This window comes from Micromys minutus (assembly GCF_963924665.1).
Source record: "Micromys minutus genome assembly, chromosome: 2".
NCBI lineage: Eukaryota > Metazoa > Chordata > Mammalia > Rodentia > Muridae > Micromys > Micromys minutus.
The window spans coordinates 26,444,872-26,462,760 of record NC_137971.1 but is presented as its reverse complement, the minus strand read 5'-3'; the positions used below and the strand labels follow the sequence as shown (position 1 = coordinate 26,462,760).

Sequence of the window (17,889 nt, the reverse complement as noted above, 5' to 3'; positions counted from 1 at the left end):
AAGACATCCACCACGATCAACTAATATTCATTTCAGAGAAGGCTCAATATACAGAATTAATAAATCAGCTTAAGGTCAGTAATCACATGACTATCTCAATGGATCAAAAAAAGACTTTTGACAAAATCCAGGGTATCTGCATATTAAAAATTCGAACATAACTATAAAAAGGTAGAGTACATCTCAACATAATAAAGTCTTCAAACCACAAAACTATGCCCAACATTATCATAAAATGAAATGAGATACAGGACACGTGTGTGCCCACTTTCTCCACTCTTATTCTGTAATGATCGGAATCTTGGGGAGGGCAATAAAACAAAAGAAGCAATAAAAGGAATACAGACAGAAAAGAAACAAGTCAAGGGATCATATCATATAATTCTGTTATGTAAGAGATTCTAAAGACTTCATAATAAAACTCTCATATCTGATTAACACATTCATTTCAGCAACATAGCAGAGTACAAAATTAACTTAGAAAAATCAGTAGTCTTTCTACAAATCAATGACAAATGTGAGAAAAATATCAAGAAAACTTTTTTTCCTGTCTATGATTGTCTAAAGTGTATATCTGGATAACCCTAGCAAAAGAATTAAGAGATCTCTGTCATGCTTTGCCTGGTTCCAAGGGTTCACCCAGTTGGGGTGCTGAGAAATGATGTTGTGATTATTATTATATTACAAAAACTTATTTATAGACTCAATAGAATACTAATCAAAAATTTCAATTTTGTCATTATCCACAGAAATAGAAAACGAATCACAAAGGTGAAATAGAAGCAAAAAGGTCAGGCAGCCAAAGCAATCTGAGCAAAAGAAAAAGAAAATTGTTGTATGTACCACTGAACTTGATTTCAAGTTATCCTACAGAGCCACCTCAGCAAAAGCAGCATATGTGGTACTGTTACAAAATCCAACGTGTGGGTCATTGGAATAGAAAAGAGACCCCAGATACAAATCCCACAACTACAGAGGCCTGCTTATTGTCAAACATGCCAAAAATATACATTGGAACAAATGCAGCCTCTTCAACAAATGGTTTCTGGTGAAACTCGTGTAGAAGAATTAAACCACAACCCTATCTTTCACACTATACAAAAAATAAAGTCTAAAGAGTGAATGTGAGCAATGTTCAGAGCAGAGAGTCACAAGAGGGCGGCCACTGCTGGGGCCAGTGTGGGGCTAACCATGGAGGCAGAGAGACCACAGGGGACAGAAAGTACCAGGAAATAGTATGGCACGGTGCTTAGAACTGTTCACCTTTGTATAATATTTACTGCTACAAAGAGGACAAAAACCTTAATGCAAAAGTCTCCATGTAGTGATGCTCTGAAACTATAGTGGCTAAGTAGGGGAAACACTGGGAGATGTAGGCACAGGCAAGGAGTTTTTAAATTGGTACGATTAAGGTTGTTCAGGGACTAATGGCAATGGACAAGTGGGACCTCCTGAAATAGAAAGGCTTCTGCATGGCAGACAACATCATGGATCAAGTGGAGACACAGCCTGCAACATCAAACTGAGTAGTCTTCTTCTAATGCCCCAACTAAAGGAAGATTGATAGCTAAAATTCACAAAGAACTAACAAATGTAAACAAGAAACCAAACCACTCTGTCCATAAAGGAGCAAATGAGAAGGCAGACTGTTCTCAAAATCCAAATTATAAATGTTCAACAAACAAAAAAGGGATCATTGTCACTAGCCAAAAGAGAAATGCAAACTAAAATTCTGTTAATGTTCTATTCCTACCAGAACAGCACTCACTAAAAACAAGCGTGTTTGGGGTGTGTTTCTAATAGCTCCTTACACTTTCCTCTCTCTCCTCTCCTACTAGTCCTGACACTGTCTCCCCTCATTCTGTCTGTATGCTTGATTTGATTTGTTTATTTATCTTAGTTTCTCATTTGGAAAACATCAGGCAGCAAGGATATAAACTAAAGGGATCCAAACACGGAGCTTGTGGGGATGTATCTAGTCCAGCCACTGTGGGAAGTCCTTACTGATGTACCTCAAAACCCTAATAACAGACGTGGTTCAGCCACACCGCTTCTGGGTATCTACCTAAGAGCTCCAAGTCCCATCACAGATACTCTGTTGTGCAACTGGCACAGCCACGCCCACTAGGAATGGCAAGAGTCTTGAAGTCAGCAAAGATGCTTGACACAGTTCCAGTCAAGCAGAGTGGATGGATGGCTGCAACCGCTGTCCTTCTGTCTCTCACTTTTGGGTTTTGGGTCTCTGTGTGTTACATTCCTGGGGGACTTTCTGCGTTATGACTCATTGTATGTCATTTCTGAGGAAAAACAAATATGTCAGAATCATTTAGGAAAATCCTAAATTAACTTTATCTGGCCACTACTCAAATATCTTTCTTACGCCTTAGAGGGTAAGCACAGACAATAAATGGCACAGCTAGATGAGGCCATTACTCTAGGCATCTTCTTGGGGTATCTGCCCCTCAGCTAACTCAAATAGCATAATTGATATTGATACAGGGCAAACAGAGACAATTGACAAACTCTGAGTGGCCAGAAGAATAAGTTACAGAGTCAAGGTCTCCTTTTACTATATATAGGCTTACAGGTCTCTAAAAAATGTAATTTAAGGATAAGGGGTCATACAGGGCACACTCATAAAAGAATGAAAGTCAATAAATCAGATAGATTGGCTAAAATGAATCTTTCCTACATTATAGCATAGCCAATGAAACACAGTAGTGGAAGTTGGGTATTAATATTTGCCACTCATAAAAACATTGGCACAAATACCTTCTGTTTGTCTGGGGTGCTTTCAAACAGCAAACATTACCAGCCTAAAAGCAGGCCTCCATACATTAAATGTATTTACCTTGGAGGGGACATTGTTTCCATTCTTTAAATTGTAGTTATAGGGCTAAGCAATAAGGAGAAACATCTATTCTGTTTGTATTTTCTAACTGTGACTGAACTTTAACCCTGAACATGTAATGAAGGGTCAAAATTACATTCTGTACCACTTAGATAACCATTAGTCTGTCTTTGTCCTGAGAAACTTGTGTAAATAAGGAAGCACTTGGTTGCTACTCAGTCAGAGCCACAGAAATGGCCCTGATTGCTAGCAAGTCAGTTCTAAGAGTCCGTGACCATCACACCTGGCTCATTCCCTTCCCTGACAACTCTGACTTCTGATCTCCTCTATGGGCCACTTTATCAACAAAGACCCTCTAACACTCCTCTCTGTGGCAGGAAAGTCCCTAGCACACAACCATGCTTATTGCGGCATACTCTGCCATGCCTAAGTCATAGAACCAAATGAAATGCTCATCACCAAAGAAACAGATGAACCAAGTGTGGTATACATGCACATGCACAATGGACTGTTTTAGGCACAAAGGAAAATGAAGTCACATCATTTATAGAAAAATGGGCACAACTGGAGATACAGGTTAAGTAAACTATCACTCACAGAGAAATATCACATTTTCTCTCCTTTGTGGGTTATTTTTATAGAGATACATGAAATCATGTATAAATATTGGAATTAGAAGTTGGAGTTAGAAGTTAGAATTAAAAAAGTTGGAATTAGAAGTAAAACTGTCTTCAGGAACAAAGGAGACTAATAGGAGAGGAGAGACCAGAGAAGGTAAGGAAGTATATGGGTATACAAGGAGAAGGTAAGGAGGTATATGGGTTTATAAGGAGTAGGTAAGGAGGTATATGGGTTTATAAGGAGAAGGTAAGGAGGAACAAGAAAATATGTTCAAAATATACAACAGACTTGGGTGAAAATACTTTCATGTAAGTCAGCACCAAGTACATGAATACACATCAGTGAAAAAGAAACTATAAAAAAATGTAACTCTCTATCAAGACAACAGGGAAGAATGTCAACAGTAGCATGCGCCAAGTTTTCTTTTCCCCATTATTTCTATAATACTGAAGGGAGAAAGAAGGCAGGTAGGAGAAAGAACAGAAAAAGAAGAAGCTGCCTATAGCCAACAGAGTGGACCGTTCTCTTCTTCAGAGGCACAATGACGTCATCACCAAACATCCCTGCTGGTTAAAATGCTGTTTTTATGCTTTTAGTCAAGCAAAATGCCCTTGGGTTTTGTAAGGCAAAGCAGGTAGAAAAGAATTGTCTATGTTAGACTCTGTAAGAAGGAAAAGTGACATCAGTTCTAGCATTTGAGAAGCTTCATAGTTACAGTCGCTCCTTCTGCTCGGGGTATATCTGGATTATATTCCCCATATCTCCTTACATTCTCCTCTCCCTCGTCTCCATTAGTCCTGTCACAACCTCCCCTTGTCCTGTTTGTCTAGGTCCTCTGGCTTATTCATTCATTCATTGTTTGTTTGTTTGTTTACCTTATTTGTTCCTCTTTTGGCAAACATCAGATTATAAGAGAAACTACACAGCTCTTTATAGTTGTACATTCTTTGTTTTAACATCATACAAGTTGTAAGTGTATCTAAGTGGATAAAATTTTTTGGCTAAAGACATATTCCAAGTTAGGCCTATAGAAATGTCCCCATTGAAACGATGCCATTTGCATTAGACCATCATTCCACAGCAAACTCACCATGTTTTTGAGGTTGACGTCAGCATTTCTCCTTAAGAGGAAGGAGACAATTCTCAGGTGCCCCCGCCTGCAGGCACAGATGAGGGGAGTATCGCCATTGAAGCCATCTTGAATATCCACGTAATGGTTGCTTTCTTTCGCCCACCGCCACACTTGCCCCAAGTCGTTCTGGTAGGCTGCCTGGCAGATGGGCTGAGTGAAGAAAAACAGAACAGTTCTTGAAATACAGGCATGAACCACCAAGAAGAAAACATTTCCCTAAGTCTACCATCCATCCATCCATCAAGTTCTGCTTACATTTTCCAAAATCACTTGCAACGTGAAATGGGCAGAAGGTTATGTAGATGAATGAGTAAACGAAGGGATGAAATACTATGACTGTCATCCGCTATGGAAATTTTACATCATTAAGAAGAGATTGTCAGAAAGAGTAGAATCTGAGTAGAGCAGAATTGTGCATTAAGGAAAGAAAGACTTTAGGTCAGCCACGGGTAATCAAAAGTCCATGTGGCTTTCTCTGCAGTGGGTTAAGGCACTTGCCATCAATCCTGGTAACCTGAGTTTGAATCTAGTAACCCACAAGGAAGAAGTAGAAGACCAACTTCTGTAAGTTGTCCACTGACCTGCACACCTGCACTACAGCACAGGCACAGGCACGCACACTCACACACAGACACACACATACACACACACACACACACACAAACAAACATGAAAATATTAAAAAAAATGCAGATCACTACAGTGTCCCTCCAGGGGATTTCTAGGCCCTGATTTCATCTAGGGCTGTGTCTTTGACTCCCCCTTTTTGCTCTTGTTTGCTGGTGTCAAATTCCTTGGTGCTATTGTCTTCCAGACTCTGTAGCCTACAAGTTACCTTATGGGACTTTTCAGCCTCTAATTGTGTAAATGAATCTAATAAAAAAGTTACCTTTAAAGTTATGGATACATTTGTTCTGTGTTCTATTTGTTCTGTGCTTCTAGAGAACCGGGTCTACTGTGAGGAACCTGGGACATGTCATCTTAAAGCTGTATTGAAGGAACTCTGAGAAGCTCAAGCACACTCGAGCATGGCTCTGGCAGGCCTTGTCCTTCTCGCCCATTCCCTCTGCACTGCTGAAGCCATTAGGTTACATTCCTAAAGCTAGCCACCAGGGTCTAGTCCCTTATTTGGCTCCTTCCTCTTCCTGAGGTTCAGTTATCCAAGTGTTGAATTCCAGCTATCAAAAGCCCTCTTTGGTTCACCTAATTAATATGCCCAATAAATATTAAATATCTCATCCTAACATGGGATTTCCCCCTTTACCTTTATAAACTGCCATTTGGCTATGGGCCACATCTGCCTCCTCTCTATCCTGAGGCAGTTCTTTGACCACAAGAAACAATATCTCTTCTCCCTCTCCCTTGTCCCCTTCCCCTTCTCCCTCATCCTCTATCTCCTGGCTCTGACTCTTATCCCCCACGCTTTTTCACTCTTTTTCAAATCCGCTCTGTGTTAAGAACTTGGTCTTGGCATGTCCTGAGCTAATACTTTTCCTTTTATGTATTCTCTTGATAAATTTTTAAACCATTTTACAATTCACCTTCTTGCTTCTCTTTGAATTACTATGAATTTCATAATGATGGGCCATATTCCCTACAAAACACCAGATAGCTGAGGATTTGCAGCAGTTGTTCTCAGTTTCCCTCAATCCTCACGACTCCCTATTACACCTCACCCAGTCCATTTCCACCCTCCTGCTTTCAAGATCAAAATTCCTCTTCTTGGATTCTTAAAACAAATACTGAGTGAAAGTAAAAGTAGAAAGACCAAGAGACACTTCTCTTGAGAGTCACTAAGGACTTTCTTGGTAGACACAGAGAATGGAATTTAAATATGGCCTGATCTTCCTTTATTCCTAGGCTTCCTTTGGCTGGAACACAGAGTTTCTGATTTAGAAAATAAAGTGCGAAAGGCTGAGGGCAGCTCAGTGTTAGAGCTGATGTGGGAAGTGTACAAGGCACTGAGTTCATTTTCTAGCAAAAATACATAATACATGCATACACATTTATGTACATGAATATATGTACACAAAAATAAAGAGGTAAACAAATAGTAGTGTGCCTCACTTTGGTGGTTTGGATGAGATTAGGTCCCATAAACTCATATATTTGCATGCTTAGTCAACTTTAACTGATTTAAAGGATTAGGATGTGTACTCCTTTTGTAGTGAGTGTTGTGGGAATCTGACAACCAGCCCTGACTTGATGGCACTGCGTTTATTGCCTGTTCCATCTTGGTCCATTAGTGACACTTCCTTCAGAGTACCAAGACTTATATAATAATTTACTCGTGATATTGATCTCCTGTGATGACTAAAGAAACTTAATATGGAACCAGGCATCTCTTAAAGGCCGTTAACCTTGGCCCAGAAGTGTCTGAGAGATGCTAGTAGCTTCAGGTAACATAAAAACCCGTGGCATAACCCTCTAATTCTAGCTCTTGGCAGGCAGAGGCAGGCAGATCTCTGAGTTCCAGGCTAACCTGGTCTGCAGAGTGAGTTCCAAAACAGCCAGGGATAAGCAGAGAATCCTGTCTTGAAAAACAAAGAGGAGTGACGGCGGGGGAGGTGGGGAGGAGAAGGGGAAGAGGAGGAGGAAGAAAAAGAATAAAATAGCCAGCTCTCAGCTGCTGCCCTAGAGCCATGCCCCTGCCATGCCCCCACCATGGTGATAATACTGATCCTCTGAAACCGTAAGCAAACTACCAATTTAATGCTTTCTTTAGTAAGAGTTATCACGGTCGTGGTGCCAGTGACTAAGTCACTAATAACAAATAATAAACAGTGACTAAGTGTTCTGTGTGTTCCAGAGAAATATCTACAACAGCCATTGTTTCATTTCAAATGATCCAGTTTATTACGCATATATGGAACAAAAGAACAAATACTCTAGTAGCAGGTAAAAACATCACACAGATAGCAAAACATCAAGTCCGGAACTCACAACTGGGACGGCTAACGTGGGCTGATTGAAAGAACAAGCCTAGGTCACATCATCAAATCAAAGGCTTGTAAACATCCAGCAAAAAGTTATGGGGAAAGCTGAGTCAGGCAGTTTCCGGGTTTGGTAGGGGGTATCCCAACTAAGCTCTCACCATAAGTGAGCCTCCTATAGCTGAACTTCCGGTTTCAGCTTGTTTCCCACCAACCCAAAGGCGTTTTACACTATGAGATAAACAATAGTCTCTGCTGGTTACAATGTTTCAACATTGAGCTTTTTTTTTTTTTTTTTTTTTTTTTTAAGAGTTCTTTTTCTCATTAACAGAGTCTGCTGGGACCAAACTCCCTGGAAAAGGGTTTTGAAGAACACTTAAAGATAAACACGCTAGTGTCTGAAATATGGGAGGGGCAACCTCACTTCCAGGGTCAGCTCCTCAATGAGCTTAAAGAGCACAGGATAATTTACCAGGATAATTTAGTCAGACACTCAGTAAAGTAGAACCCAAAAAACTCCCTGTTGTTTCGTACTGTTTCCAGTGGGGGGCAGCTCGGCGTCAGAAAAGCGCACAGGAAACAGAAGAGACTTCGGCCAGCAGGAAGGGTGGCTACAGTTTTAAGCAATAGGAATTACAGTTTTAAGCAATAGGAATTACAAGGTTCCCAGCATAAAGAAATGATAAGTATTCAATAAAAACCTGATTTGGTCACTATATGCTGTACATGGTCACATTATTCCACTGTACTTCTTAAGTGTGCAGTTGGCTATGTTAAAGATCAAAACGAGAAATGCTGATAAAGTAAAAAATAAGAAGAAGACAGGGGTATTCATTTGGACAGGGAAAAAAAAGTTGTTTTGTGTTATTAAAGTTCCTGCAGCCTCAGGGCACTTTAGCTGAGAGTAATCCCACCTGGAAAACGGCCTCTAAAACTCTAAAATTCCCCTGTATTCCCAACACCCACTCTCTGCGGTCCTCAGGACTCACGCTCCAGTTCACTGACCTCTACCCCGCCTGTATTCTTTGTCTTACCCATCCAGCCCCTAGCTCACCCTCCCCACACCGAAGCTGCACAAGGAACCGTGGAGCCCTCTGGGGATGCTGACTCTCAGTCTCAATCCTCTTCCTTTTCAAACGGTGAGCAAATACATTATAGATTACTGATCTGTGATTGTCACGGTGCCTAAAAACAGACCCTCAGTGTTATTGGCAGTCAGGTCTCCGACTAGCCTGACCCAAGAACAGAAGACCAGTTATTGTTGCCAATGCTTTCCCATTGTATCGCAGCATCTAGCGCAGTGTGGGACACAGTAGGCATTCAAGGTGTCCTTCATGAGTAAATGAATCAGTGAATGAATTCTAAAATGAACAGACATTTATTGAGTACCTCAGCTATTCCTAGGGTCCTCAAAAAGACCCTATGAGGTAAGTAATGGTTTGTTTTGTTTTTTCAAACTACAATCACATTTTGCTTTATAGTTCTCAAAATCGAAAAGTATCCCGGATACTGACAGTTCCAGGTTTTTACATACGATCTTGGTCATCGAAGCTTTAGTGTCTTATAACCAACATAGCACACAGAACATAACTTTTAAAAACATAAGCTCCAGATGTAGCTCAGAGGTAGAAGGCTTGCCCAACATGCTTACAGCATGGGCTAGATCAAACAGCACAAAAGCCTTGAAACATGTATCACAGTATCTGGGTTATAAAAGATTTTAGTATCAAATCCAATTTACATGACTAAAGGTCTGGATTGCCAAGCAAAGTACAGTTTGCATACATGTCCCCCACTTTTCACCTCTCCCACTCCCCTTCTTTCCTCACTCTCCTCCCTCTCCTCTCCCTATTTCCTCTGCCCTCATAGCTCTGCTTCCCATCTTGCTTTTCAGCCTCTACTCTCCCCTAGGTCCTCACTTTTCTCCCCTCCCTTAATAAACCTCTTTTCCACCAGGTGTGCCACATGGTGCAAGTTCTCAGGGTTATACCATGGCTTAGGCACGCTAAAGATTACCCCCACTCTGCATCACATTTCATAACACCGGGTATACTGTCCTTGAACAACTATCAGGAAGAGAAAGCTAGTGTAGGCTTAACAGGGAAAATTGTCAATAAAAGCCTGGGAGTGTGTAACATGTACCTTTTGGTGGGAGATGGAGCTTTCACATGAATTCAAGCCTCAGATGTGAACTTCCTGTTTTATAGTTTTCACTCTCTTACCTTTCGGAGGTGCTATCTGGACAGTTTATCTAAAATCTCTAACCACTTCTGCTGAGTTTCCTCCTCCATCCACTAACTGTTCCTTCCCATAAAGTCATAGAAAGAATTAAACCTGACTGTGTGAAGTAGTTTGTTTGGGGCTGCGTCATCCAAACCCTCAATTAGTGCTAGCCACTTTTCTAATTACTGAAGCATAAGGATCCAATTAGCATGCACAGGACTGGCTATGAAATAGGAGCTGTTTGCTGAGAGAGTGCAGAGACAACAGGGCAGGGCAAAAACGAGTTAGTCTCATGACCCTCAAGGGCTCCAAAGCTATGGAGAAAAGACAGGTAAATTCAGCAGAACGGACTGTAGATTGGCTAAAGTAATTTTTGGCCAGAAAAAAAGAAAACAAAAACAAAACTTTGGTCACTACACTTCATTTTATTAGATGTTTGTCATAAAGTATATGGGCTTACAGACATGGGTTAGTAGAGGAATAACACTGATGTTTACCGAGATGAATTGGCTAATGACTAGGGGCTAGGGTGGAGGACGGGGTAGAAGAGACTTCGAAACATGGGTGGAGGGGTTGGTGCATTCCTAATGACTAGTGTCTGGGCTGAATGAAAACACCACATGGCTTTAATCACCAAGCATGGAGACAGTCATAAAAAACAGCTGGCTGAGCAGGTGCAGGGGTTTCCACAGCAAATCTATGGTTGGAGAAGGGTTCTTCGAAGGGGCCCAGAGTAAAAGTTGTGAAGCCTGTCTGTCACCTGGGAAAGTAGTCATTTACATACCTACTCACACATAAATTAGCAGGATTTGGAAGAGTGGACTTGAAAGAAAGACCAGAAAAGGGGACCAGAGCAAAGTTAGACATGTGGTCTAGTAGGAGGAGAGGCCTGAGCAAGATGCACAAGTCTAGGAAACCATGAAGACAAATTTAAACTATGGGAAAAAGATCTGCTTTGTGTGTCTCTTTTAGGCGTCGTAAAATTAACACTGCCGTAAGTACTGAGACTAGGAGTTAGACAGATTCCCTCGTGGGCAGACAGATAGGTACCCACCCCCACCCCACTGGCTAGGAAATAAAGTGAGCAAACTTCCAAGATGGCTGACTTCTTCCTCACCCTCCTGATCTGAGTCTGACAGCTTTAAGGAAAGCCTTGTAGACTTTTGTCCACCCACCCCCTGATGTAGCCTGGCTCAACAAGTTCAAGGCCAGGTTCAGGAAAGAAAGAAAGGAAGGAAGGAAGGAAGGAAGGAAGGAAGGAAGGAAGGAAAGAAAGAAAGAAGGAAGGAAGGAAGGAAGGAAGAGAGGGAGAGAGAGAGAGAGAGAGAGAGAGAGAGAGAGAGAGAGAGAGAGAGAGAAAGAAAGAAAAAGAAAAGTAGAAAGGAAAGAAGGAAGGAAGAAATAAAGAAAGGAAGGAAGGAAGGAAGGAAGGAAGGAAAAAAGGAAGGAAGAAAAAAGGAAAAAAGGAAGGAAAATATTGAGAGAAGACTAGATTTTCAGCTTTTCTGTCTGGGTCTGCTTTGTCTAGGATCTTTTTCTCCGTGCTCCTGATGCATGTTACTGTGTCCTCATCCTGCAGTAAAAGCCATTCTTCAACTTCTGACTCTGGCTGCTGTGATTGGGATAGTTGAGATTTCTCAGGGGCTACCTGTTGGACCAGAGATTTTCTTGGCCTTTTAGTCCGTTAACAGACAGAGAAAGGAAACCCTACTGAGACCCCGAGACTGTGCCAGTGTTGGCTTCTCGGAATAAACTGCAAAATTCTACCCAGAATAATTCTCACTGAGTGTTTCGAGGGTTGCTAAATTCAATCATTTTGCAAAATGGGGAAAATATTTACAAAGGACAGGAATCCCCTCTGACAATAATGAGGTTATTCCAAGATTAATGGCAGTCTTAATTTTGTTTTCCTGATGAAAAGTTTAAAGTGGAAACCCATTCAGGTTTCCCCGAGGCACAAATTGTTTTGTATTTAGTCCAAAGAAGAGTTAAGGGAAGAATGAAAAATGTCTCTGGGTAAGTTTCAAAGGACCACAGGGCTTAGGCCATTCTGGTCTTAGGGGGAGCTGTGGGACTTACTTTTATATAATCTCATTTGAGGGATGAACAAATCTGAAGGATTTGTTGAATTACAGTGATATGCCCCTGGGACCCTGTGCAAGCTAAGGTCCCATTTCTCACCCATTGACAGCCTGGCCCTTCATTTTAAAGTCATGCAGTTTCCTGGGTGTCAAGTGTTTACAAAGAACTAAAACTCTTCCTGTGGCAGTTGTTGGTCTTCCGGACTTCAAGATGCACGCTTTACTGACGTATCTGAACCTGTCATCTGTCCTGCATGTGCTGCTTTTACTGCTCATGGAATTTTACTTATCTTTCTTAAAGATGTCTGCACTTTTGGATTGGATAGGCATGGTTTTTGTTTTGTTTTGTTTGTATTAAAATGGTTTGTGAGGATGGGGTTGGAGAAATGAGCTCAGGTGCCTTGCAAACATGAAGACTTTGAATTTCATTTTCAGAACCCACATCAAAAGCAAAAAGAAAACCTAGATATGATAGTACTCACTTAAGATCTCATGGCAGGGGAGGTGAGGTCACATCTATGGGTCTGTGGGTGGCACTACCTACTATGCATGGCTGAATGACTAACGGAATTAACAGACCCCGAGCTTGCGTTTCTCTTCAACTCATCCACTACCATTCTCTTTGTTGACAACATCCCAGCTGTTCCTGAATGTTCTGTATGCTCACCTGTTTCCAGGTCTGCGAAGGTCTTGGGATCTATAAGACTATGTGGTAGTTTCTGCCACATTTGTCAGTCACAAGAAGGATTCTGGGCCACTGCACCTAGAGGACCACTTCCCAGCCCACTTCCTGTCTGTCATAGCTCCATGCTTTGCTTTTCTGGATTTCACCTTTCATGGTAGAAAGCTGGACATTCCTCTAGCTTCCAGGAGAGGAGGTATCCAAGCTTTATCCCCAGAGTTTCTATGCGAGCCATGCGTGTAAAGTGCAGCCCTTCTTCATGAGCTGGTGATTCGGATCGGGCCACTTGTCCCCTCTACTTTCAGGTTACCACCTTGTTATCCTGCCTCTCAGAAGGGGTATCATATTCCTTGGGATCATTTCCCAGAGATCTCTTCAGTGTTTCCTACAACACAGAAGCACTCCCTTTCCCAAGGGAGATGGCTGAGTCTCCTTAACTAGAGTTCTGCTTCCCTGACATTAGACTTCTGTTGGGATTGAACACCAAGAACATGGGTGAAAATCCCTTCTTGATTGACACACAGTGAAGGTTAGGAAAAGGAGCCGAGGTTTAGAAGTTGATATGATGTGTGAGAATCATGCCAGGGTGTTTAACTCAGCGGTTATGAACCATGGTTAAGTGGAGGTTTTAACCCCTGCTTGGGTTCCATTATTGACCCACCAGTTCAGGATACCTGGGAACCTGGTAAAGCGTTGTGCTTGTGTCAACAGTCTCTAGGAGATACTGATGCAAAGAAGGGTGGAGGAACCCTTCAGTGTGAGCAGAACTACCATAAAAGAAGTAAGCAGTTACAGCCTTTAAACTCCCACTAGCTGAAGACTATTCAGTCAAGTTACATCCCCAGACCTGCTATCAATTCTCCCCTGACATCTGAGGGAGATTCTACAAGTTCAGAAATCGTTTGCCGGAACAAAAACACCCTATTTCCACAGTAGCTAAAATTCCCTCAGTGATTCAGTGACAGGCTTCAGCTTGCCAAGCCTGAAGCAAAGTACTAAGGAAAAATGATTTAGAAGGACCTAGAACGTGCCTCTCCTTACAACACAGCAGCATTGTTTGTTTCAAACATACTCCATAATGTTTGCGTTTGGATTCAGAGCAGGGACTAAGGTGCAGATTTTACATATCAAAGTAGATGTGGCCTCTGGGTTCTCGGGTTCTGTGGCATCCCTCAGTCCCTGGCATACCCTGACCTCAACTCTGAACTTTCCAGCCCAGGGGTTGGGCTGCCCTTCCCCCAGGGGCTCTTCCCTATATAAGGCAGACATTTTGGTCTCTTCTCCTTTTCTTCTCTCTGTGCAGGCATCCTTTCTCTCTCTCTCTCTCTCTCTCTCTCTCTCTCTCTCTCTCTCTCTCTCTCTCTCTCTCTCTCTCTCTCTCCTCTCTCACCCTACCTCTCCCCATAGCCCTCAATCCTTGGGGCCAATGAACTTGTTCAGAACAGCTTCCTAATAAACCTACCTTTAATATAATCTAATCAGACTTGATTTGGCTCATTTCACTAGTGGAGAAATAACCTATCACATACTATTTGTGATCAGTACTAACTGAGCTTTGAGGAGTACCTCTGCGAGCCTCTAGTGGTGTGTGTATATGGGTGTACTTTTAAGACTTCATCGATGAGTTCATGTTACTATATGTTATATCCCAGCCCTGTGCCCTTTGAGATGAACTAAATGAATCTTTTCTTAAAAAAAAAAAAAAAAAAAAACTGCAATGAAAAAGAATTTTTTTAAATCCTCCAACTCATTTTGTCCTCGACATAGCTGAAAAGTTAAACATTTGTGTCACTTTGGGAGTGATTCTCGGCTCTTCTTGGAAGTAGATAAACATGTCTGAGCTGGCTGAAACCTGCCTTGCTGGACAAATCAGCACCAAACTGACAGAGAGTTGCACTGCTCAGGATAGACACGCACAAAAACCCTGCAGCTATTCCTACAACCTAGGCTAATCACAGCACTGTTTAAGGGACCATCAACATGTACGCAGAATAAAGGGCCACAATGCACACTCTTAATCTACACTTGAACAAGGTTGGGTTCATCTCCATGCATATAAAAGTCTTTAAAAAAAGAAAAGAAAAGAAAAGAAAAGAAAAAAGAAAAGAAAAGAAAGCCACCACTCTAAGCAGGAGTTTGAAATTTCAGGCTAGTGATGAACAGGTCACAGCTGGAATTCTTGTCACAACCAGTTTTGTGGACCCTACATGGGGTGAGCCAGGACTCTGGAGTGTCCCAGGAACTTCACTATATGAGTTTCTCTCCCTGACTCTTAGACAGAGAATTTACCAGAGCAGAATGTTAATACATTATATGTTTTGCCATCCTCATATGTCTGTGGCTTATTGGTGAGATCAAAATCACAGAGCAAGATATTCCCAGGATGGTGAAAAGAGCAGAAACGTTTAGTGAAGGAACATGCACACTTATGCAGACACTCAGAAACTCTTGCTGGCACATGTGCATTTGAAGTAGGCACCAAACAACTACCTTTCACACACTAGCAGATCAAAGTCAATGAGGATCCCTTGAGCTTAGAGAATGGAATGCTGATAAGCAAGATAATTGTGTCAGCAAGGAGTAAGTCATGAATAATAATAATAAATAATAATAATAATAATAAAGAGGAGAAGAAGAAAAAGAACCACAACAACATTACTGTGCCTCTAATACTCTTATTCAAATATCGCCCTATGAAACACTGAAAATGTATTTGATTGTAGTAAGCTACTTTCAATGTAGAAAAATGTCCTGTCAGCTATCAAAAGGAAATAGTCCAAATATCAAAGCTGTTCTGCCTGTTATTGGTTCTATACGGTGTTAACCAGTATTAATAAGTGCCAGAGGTGAACTTCCTTTCACACATCAAGCTTCAAGGTGTTGCTCTATTCATGGATTCCATGAAAAGTCTGCCAACTGTCTGTCTTTTTAGACACTCCAATTCAGTATGAGCTTTTCTTGCCCTCATGTATTTCACTAAGACACACCATGACTGCAGCTCTGTTTTTCAAGGTTTGTAGCACCTCTGCAATTAGGACATCAGAAACTACATATCCCATCATGCTCAACTTGGGTCTAGCTAAAACTTAGTCTTTCAATCTAACTAGTGTTAAGATGTTAAAACAAACAAAGCAAAACAAAACGAAACAAAAAAAGCATAAATATCCTAGCACGAGGGATCTTAATACTCACAAGGAACACTAAACAGAATTGGAAATAAGTCATGATAACAAAGATAGACAATTATATATGGAAAACAAAAGAGAAAAATTGTTACCTCCTTTGGATTCCTATGTTCAGAAACATGACATACCTCAGAATACAGAATTCCCATCCCGGTTCTTCCTGGGTTTGCGCCCTCTCTAATATTCAGTAGTAAATCTTCTAGAGGCGTTTCTAATTAATATTAAATTTCTTTCCGTAAAGAAAGTTCCCTGGAAGTCCAAGCTGGTGGCGTGCCCTCTCTTTCCACGTCTGAGAGTGCGTTCCCAGCAGTCTGTGACAGCAGCACACCTCAGAGAGAGATTGGCTGTGAGGCGGAGGCATTGGCTTACAGGTAATGATCCCGGGGCTGTATCACTGTAACAGCCAGGGGAACCGGTTTCTGAGTCATGTGTGCTCTGCCAATGGAGGCAGCCAGTAAAGAAGGAAGCACAGGTGGGGTGCTGGGAGGGGGAACTTCTTAGGCCAGCAGGAAGACTTTAAAACAGGACACCGCATTTACACAATTTCTTAATTGAAACCCAGCATTCAATGCCCATTATGGTCAGCCAACTCATCAGTGAGAGTAACAGGATCTGGTTAGGTAAATAATCCTCAGAGTCCTCAAAAGTCATTGCTAGCAAGTCAAACCTTTCCCCCAGACACTTAAAGAGCCCGATAAACTAATAAATTAAACTTAACTTAGTTTTTAATTTTAATTGACCTGTGGTAATTAATTACATCTATACAGTACTGTGTGATAATTCAAAAAGAGTATTATATATAATGGTCAAGTAAGAGTAATTAGCATTTTCATGTATTTTAATGCAATTCCTCTGAGAACCTTCAAAGTCCTCTCTCATACTTTAAAAAAAAGAGTAAGAGAGAGAGAGAGATGCATGCTAAGTCACTCTGAGGTGCTGTAGAGCACCAAGCCTGACTCCCTCTATGTCTATTCTGGTTTCTGTGACTCAGCCTCCTCCATTGCCACTAACTCCATCTGTGCCTGAAATCGTCACTGCTCTACTCTTAGACGGTGCTGTAGAGACCAGCCAGAACCCTGCTCAAAGTTCTCTTGTGTTGTGTGATACTGTTTTATTTATGTGCCTTGCCCTGGCAGACTTCAGTTTACAAGCAGCATTTGACTCCATTGTGAGCAATGGCGGGTGACTGTTTGTCCTGCCGGCCACAGGAGAACAGCATCTGTCTGACATGAACTGAGAAGCACAGACTGGAAAGTAGTTTATTCATTAAAGGGGGAAAGGCATCACCCTACACCTTGGTCACTGTGAACCGGGACCGCCTAAGCACATAGGCACATTAAGATCATGACGGGGGGAGTAGGTTGAGAACTTAGCAGATGCTCCAACCTGAGGAATGGACGCTCTCACCTGGATGGATGGTGAGGTCTCACACAGTGTTATTCCACCCTGTTTACGAACAGACCAATGGAAAGAGAACTCAGGGTTGTCCCTGGGACTTCAACTTAGCTCACTCCCTATAATTGATGCAGACAACCTCAAATTTCTATCCACTCATCTCCCTGTCATTAGAATGGGCCTGACCCTATCCTTTGCTCTCCCAACTCTGTGGTCCAGGCCCCATGTCTCATCTCTGAAGCTCTACTCTGACTCTGCAGCCTATGTCTACCACTACCACAGGGTCTCCAGTAGACACTGGTTCCTTATCCCTGTATAAACTATCTGATGGCAGTTTCCTGGCTTCTAACTCATTGAACAGCCTTTTGCACTGTCCACAGCCATTCTGTAAGCTACATATACACATATCATAACTGTGGTATATCATGTGTGGTCGTAGAGTGTTAGTAATTAAGATTGGAGTCAAAGAATCTGTGCTTGTCACGTGGAAAAGGGGTCTTTTCACTGATTGCTGCCAGTAAAACTGTTACAGTTTGTGAATTTGTTATTATTAATAAAGGATGGTATGGAAAGACACAAGCATGTTCACCCTTTATTTCTGACATAATAAGCTTATGACACTTGAAAACTACCAAATTGTTTTAAATATCTCAATGGTGGTTCTAAAATTCATTACTGTATTATACATCTAAAATTGAATGGTCGGTTTCTCTGGTCAAGCATGCTAACTCAATGCCAAATCCTTAAGTGTCAATAATCAGTTTGTACTGTAAGTAGTATCAGTCA

The 17,889-nt window shown here is 41.6% G+C and overlaps 1 protein-coding gene across 1 annotated transcript in view; it reads right to left on the bottom strand.

The window, feature by feature from the left end:
* Window positions 1-15,981, bottom strand: part of ANKRD22 (ankyrin repeat domain 22) — a 25,761-nt gene extending 9,780 nt beyond the window's left edge. Inside the window, exons 1-2 of the mRNA XM_080911250.1 lie at window positions 15,837-15,981; window positions 4,563-4,754 (exon numbers count right to left, since the gene is read on the bottom strand). Of these exons, the coding sequence (XP_080767376.1) occupies window positions 4,563-4,754; window positions 15,837-15,857 (213 nt within the window). The 5' untranslated portion in view covers window positions 15,858-15,981. The remainder of the gene's footprint in view (window positions 1-4,562; window positions 4,755-15,836) is intronic.
* Between the last annotated feature and the right edge of the window lie 1,908 nt (window positions 15,982-17,889).